The following is a 20,660-nucleotide window of genomic DNA, read 5'->3' as shown; positions in this document are numbered from 1 at the left end:
GTCGTTTATCAGGTTCAATTACGTCCATACACAGAAGTAACATAACAACACTTCACATAAAGGTTGTGTTGTGTCCCAGGACATTTACTTGCTTGAAACCAGTCCAGAATCTTTCACTGAGAGCTAAACGCGTAAATTTTATTTTTCTCTATAAAAAATAATAAAAGTCACAAAACACTGTATTCATACGTTAGGTACTTAAATACATTCACATATACGTGAATAGTGACTTAAATGAGACAGGATTTCGTAATCCATGTCTTTATGCGGTTAAAACGAGAATACTTTATATTCCGATAGTTAAATTTTCGTAATCCAGTAAGCACTATCAATCTACATTGTCATAAATGAAGATTATGAGGCGACACATACACTCGTAATATCTTGGTTTCGACGTGGCTTAGGTGCAAACTACTTAAAAATAGTGTAAAACTACGTAAAGTATTAGTGATTTTGACCTGTGACGGATTCAAGTGTTGACTTTTATTTCATAAACTAAAACTACTTATTGTCGAGCACATAAACATATAATACTGTCAAAAGTGAATCATAAAACTTACGATTTTGTTTTAATATTTTGATGTTGAGCTGACAGTTCATCTGTCACAACATAGTATTAATTTAATTTTTTTTAAAGTCTATTTTTAAACGCTAAAGACGTGACGTCAGTAAAAATCAAGTGTAGTGATTTAATAAACAGTGTTTCTATTTAGTTGACTACCTAATTAATTTAGTCAGGTACATAATATAAAGTGTTAAAATTCACTTAATTAACTAGGTACATATGTACCTATCTTTCTATGATGAGTGCAATGGGGTAAAAGCGATATCTAATTTCAATGGAATGATTTCACTGTGGCGTTAACAACTGCATACCAGTTGCGAATGGTGGAGGTAGGCTGTTAACACTCGATATAAATAGTGCACACTGAACTCACACTAAACTGTGTTAATCATACTTATTTGTTTTCATTGAATTAAGAATACAATTTTTTGGTGCTGGTTAGTTTTTAGAAATCAATTAAACCCTGCCTAACCAAATGATAATAGTTTAGGTACACTTTTTCAGTCATACTTATTTGTTTTCGTTGAATTAAGAATACATATTACAGATGGTGGTGGTTTTATCTATTAAAATTCATTAAGCCCTGTCTAAACCAAACAACAATCGATAAAAAATATTCTTGTATCTATAAAACACCTAAAATTATGAATGGTTTAATGGTATAATTTGAAATATATATAAACGAATATTTTTTGACTATTATCGACTAGGTATGGCTTGGATTAGGCAAGGTTTAATTGAATTTTAAACACAAACCCTATTTACACATTGTAGTCTTAGTTCAATGAAAAAAAAATACGTTTGACTGACAATGTTTAGTGTGCACTATTTATGTCGGATCTAAACAGCATACCCACCCTTTGCCACTGCTGCACACACATTGCTTATAAAAAGATATGATGGGGTATTAATTTATTGCATATATCTAGTAAGTGACATACGATTGAATGGCAATATAATATAATATTTATCCCGACCGTGACATTTGCGAAACAAATGCGAAAGTCGCACTGTATTTATGGGGCAAATACAAAATCAATAAAAACTAACTACCTACACTTAAATATTTTTTAAAACAAACTCAGCAGATAATATCAGATGGTATTTTTATTATACACGATAACAGTGGCGCACCCAGGATTTAATATTGGGGGGGGGGGGCAAGGAGGAGAATGTAAATTAGTCCCATAGGCTCTTTTTCTTCTTCACAGCCTAATTTATCGCGTATCGGTCTTTTGTCTATTGCACTCGGTGTACCTACACCATGGTCCCCACATCCTGAAACGGGCCCTCAGGGTAGGATATTTGGCGGGCCCCCTACCTACCGCTAACATTAAAGGCAGTGTGAAACACTACATTAACGTTTTTCAAATTGTGTTTTAGTTCAAATTAAGGGTACTTATATACAGTGAATTATTGGCGACTTTTAATACATCTACTTTAATAATGGAGCTGTTGAGTATCGACACATAATAATCAGAAAATATATTGCACAATTAGGGGAAGCTGTTGTACCTTGGACCTATTTTATGTTTTTGATTTTTCATTAATTACTGGTTATAGGTAAAATTGCCAACTTTAGTTGGTTTGATTTTAGCATCTGTTGAGCATGCTTTGATATATGTTTCAAATTAAATATCTTGATATTTATGGTGATTTTAGGCCATATAAAAATGTGGATTTTGGTCCAAGGTACAACAGGGGTGTTGTACCTCGAACATATGAACGTTGTACCTTGGACATACATTTAAAAAATCGTAATAAGGGGACATTTAGGTACATATGCTAAATAAAAACACAGATTTATTAAATTCGCAGGTTTTGTATATTACGATAAAAGAAAAGAAGCTTTTTACAAATATGTTTTATGGAAGAAAAAAAACATTTTTTCATAACAGTTATACTTAATCATAAACCATAATTATCTTAATTAGAATTAGGTAGGTAGATATTATAACACATACATAAAATGAATCGTTTTTAATAATAAAACCTCAATTATCTCTTCCTTATCACCCTAATACTTGACCATTTCCTTAACTTGATAAATGTAGGTTTAGAATTTAGTAAATTACTTAAGTAAATTTAGATTGGCATTTTTCAGGTGGTAGAATTTTCTGGATTTTGTCATCTCAAGGATGATTCATTGAGTCGATGTTCTCCGACCATTTCCAACCCTTTAGCGATTTTTGCATTGAGCTAATCTTGGTCCCATCCTTGCTTATTTCTAGGATCTTTCCTAGAAAATAATTATTCTCTTTCATAAAGAAAAATTACAAAATACCCCACTTGATATTCTAAATTCAGTGTAGATTAAAATTCATCCGGAAATTCTTGAGGTCCTTCTGAATCGCTGGAGTCTTGCAGTGCAAAATTATCAGCCGATGACTCTGCTGATGAAGATACGAAACTAACTAATAGCTTTTTCTTAACAGCAGAAACTTTTTTAAGAACATAATTAGTTTTTTTCGATGGAATAATATTTTAAGTCTTCGCCAGCTTGGTTTTCTTCTTATCCTCGATTCTTAATTTCTCCGGTGTATCAGTCAGACTACGAGATCGACCCTTTTCTCGCCCCTGGCGATTATTTTTCCGCGGGGCAGCTTTGGGGTGAGGTATTATTATAGAAGGCATACTGCAAAGATGCAGTTTCTGTAATGTATTGCAGCAACATATTATGTTCTTCTTCTTCACTGAAAACTTTCTTTGAAGCAAGATTTTCATAAAGGGTGCAGGCTTTTCAGTATTTTCAAAATTATGAATTTACCTTCTTATTGGGCTTCTGGGTAACCCGTTTAGTTTCGGAGCTCTGTTCAGCGTATATTTTTGTTCTTTTATTAAACAGATCGCAGTTTGTATTTTTTCGCTATCCGGGCGAACCCTCTTGATTCCTGTCTTGATACGTACGAGGCATATTAAATAAACACCTGGAAGAAGTTTAAACAATAGGTTGGAATTAAATTGATTGTTTAAATGAATGAACAATACTAATCATAGTCATACACAATATGCGTGGCAAACGCGTTGTACCTTGGACATGTTCGAGGTACAACGCATTTGTTATGTCCAAGCATTGATATACTATGTAGTATATCAATGTGTCCAAGGTACAACACCACGCCAAAATGACAAAAACAATTAATTTTTACCTAAGGAATTCAAAATCTATAATAACCCAATGTTATAGACATATGAAATTTAATTCAAATACACAATTACTTATTCACACAAGAAACATAGTATGGCATATATTTACAAAAAAAAAAAATGAAAAAAACTTACTTTTACGAACGAAAATTTTCAAAATCACTTCACATAAACACGCGTGCCGCTTGCCGTCTGAAACTAGCGTCAAGTATCCACCGAGAGGAAGGTGTTCAAACTACTATTGTAAATTTCTAGATAAAATGGCGCCAACATACAAAAACATGCATGTGTTCGAGGTACAACCATGTCCAAGGTACAACAGCTTTCCCTATATAAGTTATTGAAAATTTTCATGGCCATGAAGTATAATAGCCCGCAGGCGACTTTTTTTACTATTAAAGCTAATTTATGATGTGTGTTTATCTCACTTATCTGGTCAACCCGACACGCCGGGCCCCCCACAGCGCGGGCCCCCAGGCTAGAGCCCTGTCAACCCTCCCCAGCTATGACCTACACCACTCCGGAATTCGGGTGGACACCAAGAATTTTTTGACAGTTCCATTAGGGATTGGGTTTCTAAAAAAACCTGACATTAGTGTTTCGAAATTTTTGTGTTAGAAATTAAAATCTAAGAAATTTTCCTAAAAAGGGTGCTAGAGAATTATTACAAATCATTTTTTTGCCGTGTTTTTATTTGTCTAAGCCCAAAGGTATAGTTTATTGGCTTTCAATTTCAATGTTTAAAATCATTCTATAATTTTCATGTTTGGGGGGTGCCAGGGCCCCTTGGCCTCCTCCCTGGGTGCGCCACTGCACGACAATACTTTATGTTGTGAATTGTAATATATATTATGTAGGACTGGTGTGTGTAATTAAATCTGTATACAATAACATTTGCCCCACTGCACTATGTAGGTACCTATGTACATTTTTTGTTTCAACTGAAAATAATCACGGTTTTTTCGATATAAAGTATTCTCTACTAAAACTATAATATTTAAATTTAAATAAATTGATTTACAGACAAATGATTTTGGAAGAAAATCTATAAAGATCTAATATATCGATGCTCTAATGTCAATACCCCGTATCTGACCTATATGATGAAAATTACTTTTTGCTGTACCTAGAGCTGGGTATTTCCCGAGAAAATCTCAACCTCGAGATTCTGGATTTTCCCGAAATGATGAACTTTTGAATTCTCGAGATCCGGGATGTCCAGAAAAGAATTCTCGAGATATCGAGGAAATTTAAAAAAAAACCTGTAAATAATCCTAAAATCAAAATCAGTGTAAAAACAGACAAATTCCAATAGTAGGAAAACAAAAATAATTCAAAACATTACTTATTAAAATATAATTTCAAAAAACACAGAGTATCAATGGCTGCGTCTGACGATCGCGTTCACTTTTGAGACACAAAAATCCCTGATGTTGAAAAATTGCGCTTGGTTTAATTGTGTTGAACTAAAATCACACGATCGCACACTCGCACACACTTAACTCAATTTTCGTTAATTTATTTCAATTAAAAAAACCTTTTTTCAATTAATATTTGATAATAAAGAAATCCCGAATCTAGAGAAAAGATTCTCGAGACCCGGATTTCCCGAAATGTAAAAAATTTCAATTTTCGAGTTCGGGATAGAAAATTTCGAAAATTTCTCGAGAATTCCCGAAACCCAACTCAAGCTGTACCTACTAAAAACGACAAAAATACTGCCCATCGACTGCGAAATTCACATATCTGTAGTTATTTTAACAAAAATGGTACAGCCATTTTATTAATTTCCCGTATCTGAACATTGCAGGAATAAACCTGTAATAGCCCGTATCTTGCCTAAGCCTTAGCTGTCAAGCGTGTTGGATGACTTGTGTTGAATTCAGCTTCATAATGTCACTTTCGAATTATTTAAAAGATAAAACAGTAAGTAATATAATAAATTTGGATGTTTATCTTTATATATGTCACATTTTATTTGATGTTATCATTATATTAGGCGTTATGTGCTTTGCTTTACCACTTTTTACGTTACGGGTTATTGACATGATATGTAGTTACGTGTAAACTATTAACAGTCAGATACGGGATATTAAATATATAGTTTTTTTTAGCTTCCTGCAAAATTTGTAAAATGTCATTTACGGGATATTGACCTTAAGGGGGAGACGCATGCCAGCAGAGAACCTAGCGGAAATATACGAAGCTTGCAATTTGAGATTTTTTTTTGATAATTTACAATTTCAACTGTATTATTTAATACATATGTATCCGAAAACATTAAAAAGATTTTTTATTTTTTTTTAAACTTAAAGATAAACTTACAATTGTAAAAAAATGTAATAAAATGTGAATTCGTTGCAGGGTCAAATCTTATTATTGCATTATATTTTATGGTCATAATTATCATTAAAATTTAGTTTATTAAGTCTTAGATTTTATGTGGTGTAGATTTTTGACTAATTCATCGTTTTAATATTTTTTATATATATTTTAAAAAACATCGATTTTTATAAAAATATAAATGTGTATAACTTGAAATCCTTTTTATTTACATCAACTCGAGCTTCAATATTGTGACCATGCCTAAAATAAAATTTGATATAAATAAAAAGGATTTCAAGTTATACACATTTAATATATATAAAAAATATTAGTCAAACGATGAATTAGTCAAAAATCTACACCACATAAAATCTAAAACTTAATAAACTAAATTTTAATAATAAATATGGCCATAAAATATAATGTAGGTAATAATAAGATTTGGCCCTGCAACGAATTCACATTTTATTACATTTTTTTACAATTGCCAGTTTATCTTTAAATTTAAAAAAAAATAAAAAATCTTTTTAGTGTTTTCAGATACATATTTATTAATTCCTACAGTTGAAATTGTAAATTATCAAAAAAAAATCTCAAATTGCAAGCTTCGTATTTTTCCGTTAGGTGCCTCTTTTCGCCTCTGAAAGTATAAGCATCCCCCTTAAGACATCGATATGTAAAAATTAAGTAATAAAAAAGTCTACTAATTTTCATAAAAACTCTGTCAGGAAGACATTCATTGTTTGTTGAATGAAAAAGTAGCGTTTAATTGCGTTAGCGATTTTGATAAGGAAATCACATAAGGTTCCATCTGGATGAAGATTTTCTTCAACATCTTGTTTGTAGATTAATTTTAATTATTAGTAATAGATGCTTTATTTTTTTTTAATATCTTACACTAAAAGTAACTTAGCTTAACCCATTGAATTCCGGCAATGGTGTTATCACGCCGTAATTTTTTCCGTGTGTCAATTTTTTTATGGACTTCCGCGTGTTTCGGTGGTACTAGTGAATCAAGATTCTGGAATGAACCGCATTGGTTTCCAAATACTTGTAAGTGCGATGTCTTCATTCATCAGTTAGATTTATTTACTGAAACTGCAAAATGGTTTAGGAAAAATTACCTACAAACTTGAGATTTTGAAAAATTGTGAAGACGATTTGATTTCAAATAGGTTTACTTTACAGCTATTAACATTTACAGTAAGTTGTCTATGGCATCCCTGACAATATATTGTGTTATTATTCAAAAAAATATATTAAATTAATTTTATTATTTTGGATCTTTAATGAACTATCGGTTTATTATATAACATTAAGTAGGTACATACTGCTTAAAAAATAATATTGTTTATAAATAGATAGGTACCTACCAGTGGCGACGGGTGGAGGTAGGCTGTTAAGATCCGCCATAAATAGTGCACATTAAACTTTGTTAGTCACACATGTTTGTTTTCTTTGAACTATGCCTCTGGTCTATGGCATCCCTAACAATATGTGTTATTATTTAAAAAATATATATTAAACTCATTTTATTATTTTTAATCTTTAATGAACTTTTGGTTTATTATTTGATAAATTTATTTTCATATTTTATTTCAGTGTGTACAGTTATTATCTGCTTAAAAAAATTTCCAGTTTCCAAATGGATAGGCACCTACATCTACCAATTAATATTACCTACTATAACACAAGACCAATTAGATATGTTTAGTTATATTTAAAATAGATATGTTAATACAGAATTCATATATTAATTGTATTACTATGTCTGTGTATTAAAAAAATATAATAAATATACATATATGCCGATAGGCGATAGTCTATCAATACTAATAAATCGTATTGAAGTGATCATTGTATATTATGCATGTTAGTCAAAATATGCAGGTGGTTTTGACTTTAACTATTTTGTTTTTACCCACCTTTGCATGTATACAATAATATGGTAAATCAATAAAATATCGAGATTCCTAAGTCAAAATGGCGTAAATGTCGTACATGAAAATTTATAAGGAGAATGAAATAACAATATTGTTTGTAAACATTTTTTATTAACGAATCTGCCAAAAAAGTTGCAATTTAATTCTTTAGCAATGTCCTTTAGAAATTGGAAACAAACTATGTAACCCAATAAATGACTTGTTTTCAACAAACTGTTACTTTCACCCTTTTGACTCGAAATAGGTTATTAATTGTAAGATTGCAATGCCTACTTATCTGTCTAACTATCTAGAATATATTAATGGCGCAGGCGCATTTTTCTTTGTATATATTATAGTAGGGTGATGCAACAAGTAAGCTTAGCCCAGATCAATATACGTATGCATGTAAACAAATTATACCCGTGTCTGCAAACTTTTGCTGCCATACAAATGCACAATCATCTTTTTGATACTCAACTACAAACAAAATTAAATGCAGTTTGAACAGTCCACATTCTACGAATTTACGCACTTTAATCAAAATGATAATTCACAGGACCATGTGTCACCCTGAGAAAAAAGTTAAAAAATCCCAGAAATATGGTCACATTTGCCTATTTATCAGTGCGTTTATACAATGTTTATGTTATGTTGGTCTGGAATAGGCTTTATATTATGTGAGTTATGAGTTGGTCAAACATACAAAATTCAAAAATCAATTGATAAAATATGAATCTAATTATCTATTAAATGTCATATTGAATTTTTCTACAATGCTTGTTTGTGGACAATGCAATACCATTGATTGTTTAAATCCCATTTCGGTAAATCCTTTGGAGTGGAGGTGTTCTTAAACATATTATACAATGAACATTGGTCAAACATTCACTTAAGCAACTGTTAACTAGCTCTCAATTTAAATATACGTTGAAAAAAAATGAATTTTATACAGCTACGAGATTTGTACGCGCGATCCACTGATTTAGAAGCAAACACTGACCACTACTTCACTGTGGATGCGAGTGTGTTAAGATTTCTCAAGTTATACGTTATTTGGATAATATTATGTGAAATTTATAAAACCGATTTGAAAAATGCAGGGTCGGGAGTTTTCTTGTCATAAACTAACTAGACTGCGGCAAGTATAACGTGAAGCGTGGCCGTTTCGAGAACTACTTTTCTTTTCTTCTTCTTTCAACCATGTCCGATCCTAATAGGATCATATGGGCCTCCACAGAGTGGATTTTGTTTTTATCTGAAATGGATGTCAGCCACTTGCTCAACCTCTTAGGTCCATCATACACAAACTGAAAAACAAGATGTGTATTTGCGAGACCCAAGATTCGAACCTGAGACCCACGACCCTATAGGCCGACACGTAACTACAATAACGAGAACTACAATCCTCCCTATACCTACCTTTCCTCTTCGTTCCCCTCGCCGTGCAATATTTTGACGTTCGTTATTTGTCTGTGCTGCAAGTTCATGTGAAGTGCTTAAACATGTTAATAATGCAAAAGGTGTTATGACCTAGTAAGAAGAAAAAATAAACAAAATGTGTTCACTGGGACTATACATAAGTTCGATGATAGAGTTGCTGCAATGACTGCTAGACATTCTTTGACATTTCAGTGTTACCATATAACTAAATATATCCCAACAGATTGGAAAAATATTGTCGTCTGGTATTGTCTTTCATTGTAGGTAGGTAGGGTAGCACATTCTGAACCAAAGTTGGGAAAAAAAGGGTCTACTAATACTGGCAATCCTTTCATAATATATCACAGTGCCACGACGGCAGCCATCACACTTCAAGTTATAATTTTCGCAGTATAGTTACTCTAGGCATTGGGTAGTTTGTAGATGAGTTTTTTTGGTAACTCGTAGATATTCAATTTTCGAGTCTATGCCTTTAAGTTACAACTGAATTGCATAGTACCTGAACGTATTCAATAGAGATATATTATGTACTATTCTGATACTAGACACTCACTCCCGCAGATGTAATGCCTAACATATACATATATATTATATTCTTTTTTTAATTATAAAAATTGTATTATCTTTAATGTTCACTCAGCACTTTGATTTGTTTGATTGACTATTTTGCTGTTAATTGTTTCATTCTCAAACTGTTAATGGATATTGATTCGTAATGTTGTATTTAATATTATGTTTCTCATAGTTTGCAACTGCAATGGATACTCCAACCGATGCTTTTTCGACAAAGAGCTTTACAAGCACACCGGCCACGGGGGTCACTGTCTGGACTGCAGGGACAATCGGGATGGACCTAATTGTGAGAGGTGCAAGGAAAACTACCATCAGCTAAACGACAATATTTGCACACCGTGTAATTGCAACGCCACAGGTAATAAAAAAAATATTTCAATTGTAAATTATTATAGTTCCAGAAAAAAAGCTACTGTATTAAACATATTCTATGCCTGCATTGTCTTCACCGCATTTCAAATGGAAGTAAAAGAATCATCAAAAGAAAATAGACAAAATAAAAATGAAGTTTTGAGTGTAAACCTGAAAACCATGCACTATTGACTATAGAAATGAAACTTCTTGTTGCATCTGAGTAATATTAGATATGGACATCACACTGTACATAAGTAGAATCGCACATCTAAACTCATCTTATGTGCAACGTGACGAATATATCGATGTGACGTCATCGTTATTCACAAAACACACGTTGCCAAATGGAGCTCCGTACATTGGTGGAATGCGAACTTTTTAGTTTGAAAAAAACATCTAGTGTTGCTAGCAACAAATCGCATGCGTCTCGGGCTGCGAGTCGTAGCTGCCAGTACGCTAAAACACACGCTATGAATTAGTTGTCGAATTGGACGTCGAAGCTCACCGGTCGCCGCATCCCCTACATATCCACGTTTTGAGAGGTTATGTGTGACTGTCACTAGGCGTCTATGTGCGCGGTCTTTATATGCAATATTGGTGCGACGTTCCTAGTAGGTTTGATTTATGGCTGTGCAGCAGACGAGGTGAGTTTAGATGTGCGAGCCGGCTTATGTATTTATTGTGACTATGTATAATGACGAGATGAGTTGAATTTACCAATAAGCTACTAAAATGAGATATATTCTATACTGTATTTATTACATGAATTTGATATTGCTACATCAAAAGGGTAGGACAAGAAGGTGATAATTTGCAATTTTACTGGTTATAATTTTAAATTTGATCCCGTCATATATTTTTCAATAACAATGCTACCAAAAAATAGTAAACTTTGTCATACAATAACTCATTTTTGTTAAAAGGTCTTTTTGGCCTAGTAATCTCAGGCCTTCCATAGAAATAGGCTAAACCGAACCGTTTATTACCCTCTTACCTTACGCTGTTTCCGTTTATAACCATTTACTAACTAGTCGAGCGTTCATCCAACTGCTTGCGAAACTGTATATTCGAATGCAGTCGTGTTCCATTATGCTCCATTCGAATAACGGTGTTCGGACATGCTCGTATATTTGGAACAAGTATTCCTTATATAAAAACAGAAGAATATTTTTCCCTATGGTCACTTTGATGTCTATGGGCGCTTAACTGTCAAATGAAAACGATAAATTTTCGCATTATAATGGCAGTGAAAGATGTTAAACTCGCTATAACATACTTACATATTTCTTTTATTTTTCGATTTATATTAGATTATGGCCAGATAATCCGAATCCCGAATAAACGTTATTGAATAAATATAATCATTACAATATTTATTTTTAGGAAATCTCTTAACGTGGAAGGTAAACAAATAAATCGGTGACGTTTGGGCATAACCTGTTAACTGCAAAATGTTGAATTTACAGGAGAGCCATTTTAAGCTTTGAATTGCCCACATAAATTTCAGTTCATTTTTTTGTTTAAAATTGAAAAAAACATTTAAAAATAAATAACTGAAGAAGAACATGACAATTCTTAGATTGTCAATTATTTCACTAATTTAGGAAAATAAGGTCACCTATCAGTAATCAAACTAAGGTCCTTGGTCATGTTTTGACCAAACTAACTGTTTGTTCACATATCATCATATTATTACAATAGCGTTTTGAGCATTTTAAGTGAAATATAGATATCGGGTTATTACCAAATGGAAGATAATACTATAGTGACCCAATTTTTACTCTTAACATAAAATGACCAAAATGGCAGTTATCAGGTTATGCCCAAACGCCACCAAAATGTAAATGGTTATCATGACAGTACACCATATAATTATTATACGTACGTCGATTCCAGCACAATCATGTGAATTGAGTTGTTAACAATATAATATTATATTAATTAGGTTTTCATGAATCTGCGTCTGATCAAGGGTGGATAAAGTCAAGCCCTGAGCGGTAAAAATTTCGGGGCCCCCAAATTCAAGTTAGAAAAAAAATGTTTTGTACATAGAGATTCTCATTAATTCATTGACATAAAATATAACAAAGGTAATAGAAATAAAATTAAAAAAAAAATATTTTTTAAATAAATTTTCGTCTTGCTTTATTTCTTGCAAATTCGTCAATTATTTTGGCAGTGTCAATTCGGTTTAAAATTTCTTGCTCTATATACAAAATGGCCATACTATTTAATCTTTCTTCTCCCATAGTAGGTACTTCTCAAATAATTTTTTACACGCTTTAAAACAGAAAACGATCTTACACCTGACGCAAGACATTTCTTTGGCAGCTCGATAGATGTCTGGTATGGTTTTAATTGTGTCCTTGTTTTCTTTTAGAAATATTGAAAAATGGTCAAATTCATCATCAAAAGCACAAACATCAATATTCTCTTTGTAAATATCCATCAACTTTTTTATCGCATTCTTTTTTTCTTCCATTGATAAATTCCAATCAAAAAATATTCGAAAAGGCTCTATAACTATTTCATGTGTTCTTTGCAATAGTTCTGCCTTGGTCTTATCACATATGATATAAAATGAATTTACTTTGAAATCCTCTCTAGTTGTAAATTCATGTCTGACTTCTTTGTTTTCATCAAAAAACATTTTTCTTTTTTATTGTCTGCGAGTTTGTCCATATTCATCATTCAAGGATAATCCTGATAAATCAGTTGCCTCTTTTTCAACTTTTTCATATTCTTCTCGGAAATCATTGATAAAATTTTCTAATGATGAGTTCAGTAGGATAGATCCTTTCAATAGTTCGCATTCCACTGTTTAGTAGCGAGACCATAATAAAGTAAATGATGAACTGCACCCAATCACAGAAATTATTAAAAAAATATCAGAAATTATCAAAATCCGTCTATAGGACAATTCTTTAAAAGACATTCCAAGATCTCGGGGCCCCACGCGGCCGCTTAGTCCGCTTACCACTTGACCCACCCCTGCGTCTGATGTATATTTACTAACGAGACTCTTGAACTCAAAAGCGTCGTCGCTTTTATGAAATTTGCGGCATTGTAGATTAGCTTCATCTGCGAAAGCAAAGTTTAGTATAAATAAAGCAGTCATGATTGAATAAAATGAAGCACCAATTATAGGATCAATTGTAAAATAGATAATACCATTAGACAATAATCAAAATAATTCACTGAATCATAATGAAACACGGAAGAAAACAAGTACCTATGACAATATCAACAAACGTGTTCTGTCAGTTGCAATCTGTCAAACATAGACTCTGCCAAATTTGGCAATCGGTTTGTTCAACTTATGGTAGAGGGGCATTCGGTGTTCGGATTCGTCCAGATGCTTATATACAAAATTTGGATGAACGCAAATTTTCGATTTTCGAAAACTTTTCGCACGGCATCTGGCATAAAATCGCATTCGAAAACAGTCGATGGAAGGCCTATAAGTAAATTTTAAAATACTTATGTCCTATCATATATGTAATATAAAAATAACATATTTGTATAGGTAATAAATAGGTTGATTTTAGCGCTGGATCAACTGGGATGGAAGAAATTTTCGGAGGAGACCAAGATCTGTCAAGTGTTACGGTGCCATACATGATGAATTGATTGGTTTTTTTTTTAAATGCTTTTTATACAGGTTTATTGTATCTTTTTTTCAGGTTCCCGCTCACTTCAATGCAACAGTATAGGCAAGTGCCAATGCAAGCCCGGTGTGACTGGTGACAAATGCGACCGCTGCTCCGCAAACTATTTCGACTTCACCATGAACGGTTGCAAGGCTTGCGGGTGCTCGGAGGCTGGTTCTTATGGAAACGTACCAGACTGTGATGCAGACAAAGGAACTTGCCGCTGTAAAAAACATGTTGAAGGAATGAGATGCCGAGAGTGAGTTATTCCTTCGACTAGTTTGAATCAAATAATAAAAACATTACAGATTAAGTAGCATAATATTTAAAATAATGAATTGCTATTAGAACCTTACCTTGAATAATAAAAATGTTGTATATCAAGAACGTGTATGACGAGCACACGCGACAGAATCTTACATCTAAAGCAACCGCGGTAGTGTTTTAATATTTTCGTGTTAAATTAATATAATATAATGATATAAGGAGATATAAGTTAGCCTATAAGAGCCTGGGGATATCGTTGTTAATTTTCTACAAACACGTATCTCAATTTTTGTCAGTTTTGAGTTGTTTGATGTAAATGTCAGAATTTGAATACGCACATATTCCACTAACACTCTGAAGACAAACTTTATAACATAATGGATTTAAGCAATAACAAAAAACTCATATCACCTTTTATAAATATTATAAACTCGTATCTTGAGTTACGTGTTTGTAAGTACACAGAATACTGAACTCCGACAGATGATTATACTGAAGCACTTTCTCGTAAGTCAAGATACGTGTTTACTGCAGTAATATTGTGGAATGACTCACAGTAAAGTTGCAACGCATTCTCGTATCTCAGACAATATGACTGATCCGTCGAAAGTATAGTGCGATAGATTGAAGAAGTACGACATTTTTTTCATGAAAATATGTGTAACTATACTAAATGGATATTTCATAGACGAAAATTTATTTATGAATTAAAAACTGAGAGAATAAAGTTGTTATTTGCCTCTCCTGAAAATGTTTTGTGTTTTTTGAGATACGTGTTTGTAGAAAATTAACGACGATATAGCACAGTTATGGAGTATTTGATTGCAAATCGGATGGTTCAGGAACGGCCCACCTGTACCTTGATGTGCTGTGCTTAAAAAAGTCATTTCAAATACATCATTTTTGTACAATCTCAGATTCATATTAGACAAATTTTATAAATAATTCTTGATAAGGAGTAATGGTTGTTGGTCGCTTGCTTAACTTATTAGGTCCATACTCTGGAAACAAACATACATTGAAAACAACATGCGAAATTTTGCTAAACCTGGGATTCGAACCTGTGCCCTACAACATTGGCCTTACACGTAGCCGCTTGGGAATAATATAAATTACCTTCATATAATTTACAAAGTTAGTGATACATTTTTGACTGATACAACGAACCAATTAGATAATATTTAGATGAACAGTCGCGTAAAATTGCAAATTACAGAATGTGTGCAAATAATCAAAGCAAGACGTCAAGATGGGCCGCTATTTTCTTTTTTTATAAAAAACAATGCTACCAATGTAGAAAATAGTAATTTATCTATGGTTACCAATTTAATCATACTAAAATGGTTTTAAAATCACTATTCAGCATTGTAATTCAAAGGTTTAATTCTAATTACCAATTAAAATCAAAACTCACAACCTATGGAAAAAGAGCGGAGCATTGGATATTTGCCATGTGTTTGATGACAGTGTTAAATCAATATGTAAATTCATTTTATAACATTACAGATGCAAGCCTGGATATTTCAACTTAGATTTGGAAAACGAGTATGGATGCACCCCTTGTTTCTGTTATGGACATTCGTCTGAATGTAAATCTGCTCCCGGTTATTCAAAAATTACGGTGGAATCAAGTTTCGCGAGGAACACCGAAAAATGGATGACGCACGATGACAGACGTAATCCTGTTACCCCTCTCTACAATAATGCATCACAAAATATCGGTAAAACATCTATTTTTAAGCATTTCAATTGATAGATAGATCCATATGACAAAGGCAACATAGTTTGGTGCAGGGAACATGAAATTAATGAGAACTGGCTTACCCTATTGTGTGTGTTATAATAGACTCTGGATCTCAAGTGTGGAAAAATATGAGATACACTTAAACACGTGTTAAAGAATGTCTTATTTTCAATAGTTACACTTATATCAAAGTAATATGGATTATGGTTTGTCACATAGATGTAGCGCTCATTCAATATTGGAAAACAGTTACTATGCTTTATTTTACTTGGGATTATGGCCTGACCGTCATAAAGTATCCTGTTTTAAAATCTTGGTCCATGGCAATGGTTTTTACATTTGTATGTCTCATAATAATTGTTATTATTTTTCCTTTAAAATACCACCTTACACATAAGTAATGGCTGTTTTGGTGGATTCTTTCTTTTCTTTTTACCTTGTCCGATCCTATATCGAAGAAACTGCCTGATTTCAAACATTCCCGGACGCCACTGATTCGTATGGTCATTTGAGGAATAAATTTAGAGAAAAAAAAAATAATTTCACTACTTTCATAGTCCAGTGCGTAAGACGCTGGCCTTTCATCCGAGACTCACTACACAACTGTCATTGGGCCTCTTGGCCTATCTCAGTGTTAAAAAGAATATTTGTGGGATTGTAGCCAAAGTTGGTAAGTCGATAATTTAGGTATTTAGAGTTACCAACGGATTATGTGTCTATATGTTATAAATAATCATGAATGTATGCTAGAAAAAGGATTCAAGGTCATCTGATATATATAACATGTACATAAAGCACAAAGAAATTAGCATTATGCTTGATTTTAGAGGGCATGTCAAATTTCAAATTGAAATTACTCCATAACACGATTTCGAGACTTATCAACTTTTGGCAGTAACCCCACGAATTATATTATGTATATAATATATATATTTTTTTAAACAATTGGTATCTTAATTGTTGATTTCAGCGCTGTCGTCGCAAAACCACAACATGGGGTTGTATTTCATTGCGCCGGACCGCTATCTTGGCGATCAGAGGGCGTCTTATAATCATGATTTGAAATTTACTCTGAGCGTTGGAGAAAATGCAGCACATTTACGCACACCCGATGTTATATTGGAAGGAGCTGGAACACATGTGTCAATTCCAATTTTCGGTCAGAACAATCCTCAACCTACTACACAGGTATTACAATTTATGTTAATTAGTTATCTTGCATTATTAGGCGAGGCGAATGAGTCAACGAAATCTTTTTATTCGCAATTGATTATTCATAATTTCTACAAAAGTTTATTTTAATTACTTTATTTTTGCGTTTGCGTTATATTTCAATTTGCCTGTAGAATGTATATCTGCATAATTTTATGTATATTGTATACTTAGTTTTCTTATAATATTTTGATTCATTTTATATGAAAATAATTTAGAGAATATAAGAATCTTCATATGAAAAGATGTAGGTGCAGAACTCAAAAGGAAACTTTATTTGACTGTTGCAATTTTTTTTGATTGTATTATATGTACTTGTTATCTATGCCATTATATTTGCATACTTATATATCTGTTTGCTTGCTAAGTGTAACATATATTATAGTTTTTCGTAGAACCATTTTTTTTATTGTTGCAATCTCTAAAATATCTGTGATTATCATTATTCACTGACAAAACCTTTAGTATGATTCATTAAAAACATTATTAATATAGTTATGACCACAATTTCAATAAATGCGAATTTTTTAATGTGTTGTGACAGAATGCCCATATACAATTTTTACTCAGCAATGAAATAGGACATGATGATAATTTTGCCTATCGCACTAGTATGCCATATCTTGTGCTCCTCTTTACAATGGCCCAAGCAATGCTCTTTGAAGCGTGTCGAACACTGCAGTGTTAATAGACGACAAACATTTCGCAGCAATGTGTGACTACGTACATTCGCATTACATGGGAAATTGTGAAGAGGCAGCATGGTTACTCCTTAAGCCACCGCATGTATCAGCCAACTTGTGGTGGTTTGGGCACTGATCCAAGATGAAATATATATAACGTGTTTATTTTCAAAAACCAATGAGTCACATATGATCAGAATATGTATTTACATATTCCTTGTAATGTCACAACATGTAATGAGAAAAATCTGTCAAAAGCATATACTGACTGACTTCGATAGTTCTTCGACTTAGACTTCAACTTCTGATAGAAATCGATTACCTATTTAAAATTAAACAAATTCATGTCCATTATAAAGAGTTTATCAACTTATATAATGTTTGAGGCTTTCACGGTTGTTTTTTATTTTTGGGTATCCACTGTGTATACTTCTTCCTTCTCTCCTGGACGTTTCAGGCTCGAAAGAGCTCTTAGAGCAACGTTCACATTCATAAACCTACACTACACTTCATCATAAAACATATCATCTCTTGATAAGGGCCTCTGCAACGAGCCCGAAACGTCGAGGAGGGAAGGAAGAAATATACTAGTTGGATACCCAAAAATCTATTACGATAGTTTATCAACTTATAAAAATGTGAATATTATTCTAATTTCAAAATACAATACGATGGAAAATAGAAATTAACGTTAAATTCGACTACCTAATTATATTTGACATTCAAAAACGTTGTTCACAACAAATATTGAATTGTGATCTTTGGTCTTTAAAATCAGACATTTCAATTAATATTTCATGAATATGTATGAAGAAACCCAGTATGTGTCATCACAGACTTTTTCAGAATATATCGGTAAACGTGTTAAATGCATACTATATTGTCTTATCTATGATTATGTTAGAGAATGTAATATTATTGTATATTTCTTGCGTATTGTATATTCTTTCTTATGTTTATTGCAAACATTGATTATTTCGAATGGGTTATACCAAACCTCCTGTCAATAACTGCATAACAATGTTTTCTTGACTCCCTTTCAGCCCAGTGAGTATACCTTCCGTCTGCACGAGCACCCGCATTATGAATGGAATCCAAAGCTATCAGCCCGTGCCTTTATGTCCATCCTATCAAATTTAACTGCTATAAAAATCAGAGGAACATACTGCAACCCATGCTTTGGTTTCTTGGACAATGTGAGACTGGAAACCGCTTATCGAGGTGCTGCTGGAAATCCAGCACTTTGGATTGAAATGTGTTCGTGTCCTGCTGGTTATGTGGGACAGTTCTGTGAATCCTGTGCTCCTGGATATAGACACAACCCACCCCTCGGTGGATCGTTCAAACCATGTGTCCCCTGTGATTGTAATGGTCATGCTGATATATGCGAAGCGGAGACTGGTGAGATTGACTTCCCTTTCACATATTATGTCCTGGTTACACTTATGTAAAACAGTATTTAACCTTTTCTATGCCTCACGGTATTACTATGGCAGTATCTGACAGGCCGCAGATTATTTACAACACACGTTAAATGTAGAGCGAAGCTCTTACTACAATCGCTGTAATACCGATAATTTGTGGCTTAGTATTTCATAATTATTCAAACAGATGTCATTGCCTGTTTAAGTTTTTAGATTATACAAATCAATTGACAGTGGCTAGTAATTTGAGTTTAAAGTCTGGCGAGATAATTCTCGAATTTTGTATGTACGGTCTGTCGATTACGGCCTCATAGAACAAGATGACTCACAGAAGGCATAGAACCGGTTAATGTAACATTTACAATAATTTAAGGATCCAAAGAGAATTCCATATTCTTCAGTTTCCCTTAGTAAATATTTACATTTGTATATATATATTTATATATAGAGGGCTCTGGAAACAAAAATGGCAGTCTCCATTTTCACAATATGTTAGGGAGTTATTAAAAATGTCTTAGTGTATTACTCATTATATCGTTATTTAACATTTTTCACGCCACATTCTATTTAAGCATAGAACATAAAAAACCTGAAAACCATCGTAAAAATCCCCGAAACAAGCATGGCATTCATAAACTACAGAAAAAGTTGTTTATTGTAATGAACGCTGGTAGGTACCTACTGACTTGACAAAGCTTGGATTTTTTGCATTGAATTTCAACCATATGCGTGGATACTTTTTCAATGTTGTCGGTGAAAATATTAGGTACTTAGATACTTAACTAGCGTCATAAACGTAATCCAATCCCGGCGGCATCCTGCCCAGTCAGATTTTATTGCTTAGGGTCGAAAATATTTTTTAATGATCGACACATGTAACAGTTTTAAGAAAATTTTTGCTCGGTATATCCGATAAGTAGCTCGTTATAAAAGTGAATAAATGTATGGAGAAAATCATTAACTAAAATGTCAACGAATGTTTCCTCATTACATCCGAGATCTCGATATTTCCGTGATCGTAATAACCGAGTTCGACTGTATAACATTTCAAAATATTTTTTTCAGAAATTTTACATATAAGAAAGATGTAAGACATTTTTAATGACTCGCCAACATATTGCGAAAATGGAGACTGCTGTTGTTGTTTCCAGAGCCCTCATATATATATATATATATATATTCACCAGTGGCGAAGGGCGGAGGTAGGCTGTGGAGATCTGACATACATAGTGCGCACTAAACTTTGTTGTTGTATTATTTTTGTCGGATCTCCATAGCCTACCTCCACTATTATGGTTTGGTTTAATAAAAAGGACCTGTGATCTGATGTCTAAATTAGTTGTAATTCATT

At 32.9% G+C, this 20,660-nt stretch overlaps 1 protein-coding gene across 1 annotated transcript in view; it reads left to right on the top strand.

Moving 5' to 3' along the window:
- Window positions 1-20,660, top strand: part of LanB2 (laminin subunit gamma-1) — a 124,458-nt gene that overhangs the window by 40,135 nt on the left and 63,663 nt on the right. Inside the window, exons 6-10 of the mRNA XM_085947496.1 lie at window positions 10,148-10,333; window positions 14,013-14,238; window positions 15,753-15,967; window positions 16,961-17,178; window positions 18,929-19,286. Coding sequence (XP_085803622.1) covers window positions 10,148-10,333; window positions 14,013-14,238; window positions 15,753-15,967; window positions 16,961-17,178; window positions 18,929-19,286 — 1,203 coding nt within the window. The remainder of the gene's footprint in view (window positions 1-10,147; window positions 10,334-14,012; window positions 14,239-15,752; window positions 15,968-16,960; window positions 17,179-18,928; window positions 19,287-20,660) is intronic.

The sequence above is a fragment of the Rhyacophila brunnea genome, unplaced genomic scaffold, assembly GCF_057557595.1.
Source record: "Rhyacophila brunnea isolate RB1 unplaced genomic scaffold, BYU_Rbru_1.0 scaffold_1, whole genome shotgun sequence".
Lineage (NCBI taxonomy): Eukaryota > Metazoa > Arthropoda > Insecta > Trichoptera > Rhyacophilidae > Rhyacophila > Rhyacophila brunnea.
The sequence above is the reverse complement of the archived record's forward strand: the minus strand, read 5'-3'. Positions and strand labels throughout refer to the sequence as shown.